Source organism: Oncorhynchus clarkii, chromosome 13, assembly GCF_045791955.1.
Source record: "Oncorhynchus clarkii lewisi isolate Uvic-CL-2024 chromosome 13, UVic_Ocla_1.0, whole genome shotgun sequence".
Lineage (NCBI taxonomy): Eukaryota > Metazoa > Chordata > Actinopteri > Salmoniformes > Salmonidae > Oncorhynchus > Oncorhynchus clarkii.
Window position 1 is genome coordinate 6,564,027 of NC_092159.1, and position 10,323 is coordinate 6,574,349.

General features: G+C 37.1%; 1 protein-coding gene across 2 annotated transcripts in view; it reads right to left on the reverse strand.

Annotated features, from left to right (window-relative positions):
* The window catches only part of LOC139423643 (adhesion G protein-coupled receptor E5-like), a 58,146-nt gene extending 50,114 nt beyond the window's left edge, over positions 1–8,032 (reverse strand). For both annotated transcript variants that reach the window (XR_011635864.1, XM_071175236.1), the window contains exon 1: positions 7,705–8,032. Coding sequence is in view for 1 of the 2 variants with exons in the window: in XM_071175236.1 (XP_071031337.1) it covers positions 7,705–7,735 (31 nt within the window). In the remaining variant the exon portion in view is untranslated. The remainder of the gene's footprint in view (positions 1–7,704) is intronic.
* Between the last annotated feature and the right edge of the window lie 2,291 nt (positions 8,033–10,323).

Here is a 10,323-nt window from a genome sequence, read left to right on the forward strand (position 1 = left end):
ACATCCATAGCACAACTACCTGAACATAGTACTAGATCCATAACACAACTACATGAACATAGTACTATATCCATAACACAACTACCTGAACATAGCACTACATCCATAACACAACTACCTGAACATAGTACTACTTCCATAACATCCATAACACAACTACCTGAACATAGAACTACATCCATAACACAACTACCTGAACATAGAACTACATCCATAACACAACTACCTGAACATAGTACTACATCCATAACATCCATAACACAACTACCTGAACATAGTACTACATCCATAACATCCATAACACAACTACCTGAACATAGTACTACATCCATAACACAACTACCTGAACATAGTACTACATCCATAACACAACTACCTGAACATAGCACTACATCCATAACACAACTACCTGAACATAGTACTACATCCATAACACAACTACCTGAACATAGTACTACATCCATAACATAACTACCTGAACATAGTACTACATCCATAACATCCATAACACAACTACCTGAACATAGTACTAGATCCATAACACAACTACCTGAACATAGTACTAGATCCATAACACAACTACCTGAACATAGAACTACATCCATAACACAACTACCTGAACATAGAACTACATCCATAACACAACTACCTGAACATAGTACTACATCCATAACATCCATAACACAACTACCTGAACATAGTACTACATCCATAACATCCATAACACAACTACCTGAACATAGAACTACATCCATAACACAACTACCTGAACATAGTACTACATCCATAACATAACTACCTGAACATAGTACTACATCCATAACATCCATAACACAACTACCTGAACATAGTACTACATCCATAACATCCATAACACAACTACCTGAACATAGTACTACATCCATAACATCCATAACACAACTACCTGAACATAGTACTACATCCATAACACAACTACCTGAACATAGCACTACATCCATAACACAACTACCTGAACATAGTACTACATCCATAACACAACTACCTGAACATAGAACTACATCCATAACACAACTACCTGAACATAGTACTACATCCATAACATCCATAACACAACTACCTGAACATAGAACTACATCCATAACACAACTACCTGAACATAGTACTACATCCATAACATCCATAACACAACTACCTGAACATAGTACTACATCCATAACACAACTACCTGAACATAGAACTACATCCATAACACAACTACCTGAACATAGTACTACATCCATAACATCCATAACACAACTACCTGAACATAGTACTACATCCATAACACAACTACCTGAACATAGAACTACATCCATAACACAACTACCTGAACATAGTACTACATCCATAACATCCATAACACAACTACCTGAACATAGAACTACATCCATAACACAACTACCTGAACATAGTACTACATCCATAACACAACTACCTGAACATAGAACTACATCCATAACACAACGACCTGAACATAGAACTACATCCATAACACAACTACCTGAACATAGTACTACATCCATAACACAACTACCTGAACATAGAACTACATCCATAACATCCATAACAATACTACCTGAACATAGAACTACATACATAACACAACTATGTGAACATAGTACTACATCCATAACACAACTACCTGAACATAGTACTACATCCATAACATCCATAACACAACTACCTGAACATAGTACTAGATCCATAACACAACTACCTGAACATAGTACTAGATCCATAACACAACTACCTGAACATAGTACTACATCCATAACACAACAACCTGAACATAGAACTACATCCATAACACAACTACCTGAACATAGAACTACATCCATAACACAACTACCTGAACATAGTACTACATCCATAACATCCATAACACAACTACCTGAACATAGTACTACATCCATAACATCCATAACACAACTACCTGAACATAGTACTACATCCATAACACAACTACCTGAACATAGTACTACATCCATAACACAACTACCTGAACATAGTACTATATCCATAACATCCATAACACAACTACCTGAACATAGTACTACATCCATAACATCCATAACACAACTACCTGAACATAGAACTACATCCATAACACAACTACCTGAACATAGTACTACATCCATAACATAACTACCTGAACATAGAACTACATCCATAACACAACTACCTGAACATAGTACTACATCCATAACATAACTACCTGAACATAGTACTACATCCATAACATCCATAACACAACTACCTGAACATAGTACTACATCCATAACACAACTACCTGAACATAGTACTACATCCATAACACAACTACCTGAACATAGTACTACATCCATAACATACATAACATAAGTACCTGAACATAGTACTACATCCGTAACATAACTACCTGAACGTGCCTTACATACAGTATAGTGACACATACAATAACATATACTAACTTATTGCATAACATAACATAGTAGCTAACGTATATTAAGATGTTATCTTATCTTTACATGTATCTTAAAACTACATACCAAAGCCTAGTATAACATAACACAAGCTGACGTCTGAGAACTGCCAAACTGTCTATACACACTAAAACTGTCTATACACACTAAACCTGTCTATACACACTAAAACTGTCTATACACACTAAAACTGTCTATACACACTAAAACTGTCTACACACACTAAACCTGTCTATACACACTAAAACTGTCTATACACACTAAAACTGCCTAGAAACTGTTTATACACACTAAACCTGTCTATACACACTAAAACTGTCTATACACACTAAAACTGTCTATACACACTAAAACTGTCTACACACACTAAAACTGTCTATACACACTAAAACTGTCTACACACTAAAACGGTCTATACACACTAAAACTGTCTATACACACTAAAACTGTCTATACACACTAAAACTGTCTATACACACTAAAATTGTCTATAAACACTAAAACTGTCTATACACACTAAAACTGTCTATACACACTAAAACAGTCTATAAACACTAAAACTGTCTATACACACTAAAACTGTCTATACACACTAAAACTGTCTACACACACTAAAACTGTCTATACACACTAAACCTGTCTATACACACTAAAACTGTCTATACACACTAAACCTGTCTATACACACTAAAACTGTCTACACACTAAAATGGTCTATACACACTAAAACTGTCTATACACACTAAAACTGTCTATACACACTAAAACTGTCTATACACACTAAAACTGTCTATAAACACTAAAACTGTCTATACACACTAAAACTGTCTATACACACTAAAACAGTCTATAAACACTAAAACTGTCTATACACACTAAAACTGTCTATACACACTAAAACTGTCTATACACACTAAAACTGTCTATACACACTAAAACTGTCTATACACACTAAAACTGTCTATACACACACTAAAACTGTCTATACACACTAAAACTGTCTACACACTAAAACTGTCTATACACACTAAAACTGTCTATACACACTAAAACTGTCTATACACACTAAAACTGTCTATACACACTAAAACTGTCTATAAACACTAAAACTGTCTATACACACTAAAACTGTCTATACACACTAAAACAGTCTATAAACACTAAAACTGTCTATAGACACTAAAACTGTCTATACACACTAAAACTGTCTATACACACTAAAACTGTCTATACACACTAAAACTGTCTATACACACTAAAACTGTCTATACACACTAAAACTGTCTATACACACACTAAAACTGTCTATACACACTAAAACTGTCTATACACACTAAAACTGTCTACACACACTAAAACTGTCTATACACACTAAAACTGTCTATAAACACTAAAACTGTCTATACACACACTAAAACTGTCTATACACACTAAAACTGTCTATACACACTAAAACTGTCTATACACACTAAAACTGTCTATACACACTAAAACTGTCTATACACACTAAAACTGTCTATACACACTAAACCTGTCTATACACACTAAAACTGTCTATACACACTAAAACTGTCTATACACACTAAACCTGTCTATACACACTAAAACTGTCTGTACACACTAAAACTGTCTATACACACTAAAACTGTCTATACACACTAAACCTGTCTATACACACTAAAACTGTCTATACACACTAAAACTGTCTATACACACTAAAACTGTCTATACACACTAAAACTGTCTATACACACTAAAACTGTCTATACACACTAAAACTGTCTATACACACTAAACCTGTCTATACACACTAAAACTGTCTATACACACTAAAACTGTCTATACACCCTAAACCTGTCTATACACACTAACACTGTCTATACACACTAAAACTGTCTATACACACTAAAACTGTCTATACACACTAAACCTGTCTATACACACTAAAACTGTCTATACACACTAAACCTGTCTATACACACTAAAACTGTCTATACACCCTAAACCTGTCTATACACACTAAAACTGTCTATACACACTAAGCCTGTCTATACACACTAAAACTGTCTATACACACTAAAACTGTCTATACACACTAAAACTGTCTATACACACTAAAACTGTCTATACACACTAAAACTGTCTACACACTAAAACTGTCTATACACACTAAAACTGTCTATAAACACTTAAACTGTCTATACACACTAAAACTGTCTATACACACTAAAACTGTCTATACACACTTAAACTGTCTGTACACACTAAAACTGTCTATACACACTAAAACTGTCTATACACACTAAAACTGTCTATACACACTAAAACTGTCTATAAACACTTAAACTGTCTATACACACTAAAACTGTCTATACACACTAAAACTGTCTATACACACTAAAACTGTCTATAAACACTTAAACTGTCTATACACACTTAAACTGTCTATACACACTAAAACTGTCTATACACACTAAAACTGTCTATACACACTAAAACTGTCTATACACTAAAACTGTCTATACACACTAAAACTGTCTACACACTAAAACTGTCTATACACACTAAAACTGTCTATAAACACTTAAACTGTCTATACACACTAAAACTGTCTATACACACTAAAACTGTCTATACACACTAAAACTGTCTGTACACACTAAAACTGTCTATACACACTAAAACTGTCTATACACACTAAAACTGTCTATACACACTTAAACTGTCTATAAACACTAAAACTGTCTATACACACACTAAAACTGTCTGTACACACTAAAACTGTCTATACACACTAAAACTGTCTATACACACTAAAACTGTCTATACACACTAAAACTGTCTATACACACTAAAACTGTCTATACACACTAAAACTGTCTATACACACTAAAACTGTCTATACACACTAAAACTGTCTATACACACTAAAACTGTCTATACACACTAAAACTGTCTATACACACTAAAACTGTCTATACACACTAAAACTGTCTATACACACACTAAAACTGTCTAGACACACTAAAACTGTCTATACACACTAAAACTGTCTATACACACTAAAACTGTCTACACACACTAAAACTGTCTATACACACTAAAACTGTCTATACACACTAAAACTGTCTATACACACACTAAAACTGTCTATACACACTAAAACTGTCTACACACACTAAAACTGTCTATACACACTAAAACTGTCTATACACACTAAAACTGTCTATACACACTAAAACTGTCTATACACACTAAAACTGTCTATACACACTAAAACTGTCTATACACACTAAAACTGTCTATAAACACTAAAACTGTCTATACACACTAAAACTGTCTACACACTAAAACTGTCTATACACACTAAAACTGTCTATACACACACTAAAACTGTCTATACACACTAAAACTGTCTATACACACTAAAACTGTCTACACACTAAAACTGTCTATACACACTAAAACTGTCTATACACACTAAAACTGTCTACACACTAAAACTGTCTATACACACTAAAACTGTCTACACACTAAAACTGTCTATACACACTAAAACTGTCTACACACACTAAAACTGTCTATACACACTAAAACTGTCTATACACACTAAAACTGTCTATACACACTAAAACTGTCTATACACACTAAAACTGTCTACACACTAAAACTGTCTATACACACTAAAACTGTCTATACACACTAAAACTGTCTACACACTAAAACTGTCTATACACACTAAAACTGTCTACACACACTAAAACTGTCTACACACACTAAAACTGTCTATACACACTAAAACTGTCTATACACACTAAAACTGTCTACACACACTAAAACTGTCTATACACACTAAAACTGTCTATACACACTAAAACTGTCTACACACTAAAACTGTCTATACACACTAAAACTGTCTATACACACTAAAACTGTCTACACACTAAAACTGTCTATACACACTAAAACTGTCTATACACACTAAAACTGTCTATACACACTAAAACTGTCTACACACTAAAACTGTCTACACACACTAAAACTGTCTATACACACTAAAACTGTCTATACACACTAAAACTGTCTATACACACACTAAAACTGTCTATACACACTAAAACTGTCTATACACACTAAAACTGTCTACACACACACTAAAACTGTCTATACACACTAAAACTGTCTATACACACTAAAACTGTCTATACACACTAAAACTGTCTATAAACACTTAAACTGTCTATACACACTAACACTGTCTATACACACTAAAACTGTCTATACACACTAAAACTGTCTATACACACTAAAACTGTCTACACACACTAAAACTGTCTATACACACTAAAACTGTCTATACACACTAAAACTGTCTACACACACTAAAACTGTCTACACACACTAAACCTGTCTACACACACTAAAACTGTCTATACACACTAAACCTGTCTACACACACTAAAACTGTCTACACACACTAAAACTGTCTATACACACTAAACCTGTCTATACACACTAAACCTGTCTATACACACTAAAACTGTCTATACACACTAAAACTGTCTATACACACTAAAACTGTCTACACACACTAAACCTGTCTATACACACTAAAACTGTCTATACACACTAAAACTGTCTACACACACTAAACCTGTCTATACACACTGTCTATACACACTAAAACTGTCTATACACACTAAACCTGTCTATACACACTAAAACTGTCTATACACACTAAAACTGTCTATACACACTAAACCTGTCTATACACACTAAAACTGTCTATACACACTAAAACTGTCTATACACACTAAAACTGTCTATACACACTAGAACTGTCTATACACACTAAAACTGTCTATACACACTAAAACTGTCTATACACACTAAAACTGTCTACACACACTAAAACTGTCTACACACACTAAAACTGTCTATACACACTAAAACTGCCTAGAAACTGTCTTGTATACAGTCTGGTAGTTTATACATGTATAAGATAGGGTTGGAACATTCCCACTGTATCCATGGTTGGTACGTGGTTGATACATGGTTGATACATGGTTGGAATATTCTGTAGTAATTCAACAATAAATGACAATGTCACTTTCTCACACGGGCACACACACACACACTCACACACACCCCACACACACCCAAACACACATACGCACAAACACACAAGTCAAGTTACAAAGATATACAAGGTTAGACTCACCCAGAACAAGTAGAATAGTTCTGGACCCCATCTCAGAGACAGACTGGTATTATATCCACACCAGACAACTAGTAGGATCCTAATAAAACTAGTCCCACAAGAAGAATCAGTCTGAGATGAAATCTGTTTCACAGCTGAATTCAGATTGAAGAAAATCCCAGTTTAACAACGTTTTAATTCCATATGATCCAGTTTGAGAAAATTAACAGAAGAAAACAAAAAAAATCTTCCCTCTCTTTTTGTGAGACACGTCTCTGTGTGAGCCACATGGGCTTAGAAAAACAACTGTTTTGTTCTCCTCTGTCTCTTTCTGAAGTTCAGTCTCAGCCTGTTAATACCCGCCCCTTTGGTTCTCTTTCACTTCTCTCTCTCTCTCTCTCTCTGTAGGGGGTTGAGTTCTCTGAATAGCTTCTGAAACCAAGCCCAGTGGAACATGGAGCTGAGAGAGGGATAAGAGAGAGAGAGCGAGAGAGTGAGAAGGAGCGAGATACGAGATAGGGAGAGAGAGGGAGAGAGAGAGGGGGGGAAGAGAGAGTGACAGAGAGAGTGGGGAAGAAAGAGAGAGAGACAGAGAGAGAGGGGGGAGGGAGAGAGATTGAGGGGGGGAGAAAGAGAGAGTGACAGAGAGAGAGGGGGGAAGAAAGAGAGAGAGACAGAGAGAGAGGGGGGAGGGAGAGAGATAGAGAAAGGGGGGGAGAAAGAGAGAGTGACAGAGAGAGAGAGAGAGGGGGGGGAGAAAGAGAGAGAGACAGAGAGAGAGGGGGGAGGGAGAGAGATAGAGAGAGAGAGAGAGAGAGAGAGAGAGAGGGAGAGCTGAGTAATGGTTCATCTAAACAGCTGCTGTTCTGGAGTCTTTGCCAGTAAGTAATCCGATCTAAGTCCCTTCCCCAGAATGTTGACTTCAATACTTGATACCAGAAAGATACCAGGTTAAAACAAATAAAGCATATTAGCCAAAGTCACAGAATGGCACTTGATCCAGACAGACCAGCTCACCTAGTGCTCTGTTCTTTTGTTGGGCATCATTACATAATAATATTTTTTTTACATCAACATTTTTCAGAGTTTTTTTAAACAGTTATACAATCAATTTGACTTTGACGTTTTTACCAATACAACTACATAACAACATAACAGTAATCATTAATTTGAACATTACATTTCCATTGATAAACTGTGTAAATCAAGACGAAGCCAAGGCCTGTTCACTGTACAGGGGAAAACATATTATTCAATAGGACTGTGTGTGTGACATTGAGTTTTGACTGATTTTCATGAAAAACCATTTGTTTCCATGTGGCACTGATTTCACTATACTGACAACATTTGCTCAGAAGAAGCTTCTTTTATAAATAAATGTGTGTGCTGTCTCTTTAATCAACGATGACATCATTCACGAGGCAAGAGAGGCGAGGCCTGTCTGAGTATGATCTGAAGAGAGACGAGTCCTGTCTGAGTATGATCTGAAGAGAGACGAGGCCTGTCTGAGTATGATCTGAAGAGAGACGAGGCCTGTCTGAGTATGATCTGAAGAGAGGCGAGGCCTGTCTGAGTATGATCTGAAGAGAGATGAGGCCTGTCTGAGTATGATCTGAAGAGAGACGAGGCCTGTCTGAGTATGATCTGAGAGAGAGATGAGGCCTGTCTGAGTATGATCTGAGGGAGACGAGGCCTGTCTGAGTATGATCTGAAGAGAGACGAGGCCTGTCTGAGTATGATCTGAAGAGAGACGAGGCCTGTCTGAGTATGATCTGAAGAGAGGCGAGGCCTGTCTGAGTATGATCTGAAGAGAGGCGAGGCCTGTCTGAGTATGATCTGAAGAGAGACGAGGCCTGTCTGAGTATGATCTGAAGAGAGACGAGGCCTGTCTGAGTATTATCTGAAGAGAGACGAGGCCTGTCTGAGTATGATCTGAAGAGAGACGAGGCCTGTCTGAGTATGATCTGAGGGAGACGAGGCCTGTCTGAGTATGATCTGAGGGAGACGAGGCCTGTCTGAGTATGATCTGAAGAGAGACGAGGCCTGTCTGAGTATGATCTGAAGAGAGACGAGGCCTGTCTGAGTATGATCTGAAGAGAGACGAGGCCTGTCTGAGTATGATCTGAAGAGAGACGAGGCCTGTCTGAGTATGATCTGAAGAGAGGCGAGGCCTGTCTGAGTATGATCTGAAGAGAGACGAGGCCTGTCTGAGTATGATCTGAAGAGAGACGAGGCCTGTCTGAGTATGATCTGAAGAGAGGCGAGGCCTGTCTGAGTATGATCTGAAGAGAGACGAGGCCTGTCTGAGTATGATCTGAAGAGAGACGAGGCCTGTCTGAGTATGATCTGAAGAGAGGCGAGGCCTGTCTGAGTATGATCTGAAGAGAGGCGAGGCCTGTCTGAGTATGATCTGATGAGAGACGAGGCCTGTCTGAGTATGATCTGAAGAGAGGCGAGGCCTGTCTGAGTATGATCTGAAGAGAGGCGAGGCCTGTCTGAGTATGATCTGAAGAGAGACGAGGCCTGTCTGAGTATGATCTGAAGAGAGACGAGGCCTGTCTGAGTATGATCTGAAGAGAGACGAGGCCTGTCTGAGTATGATCTGAAGAGAGACGAGGCCTGTCTGAGTATGATCTGAAG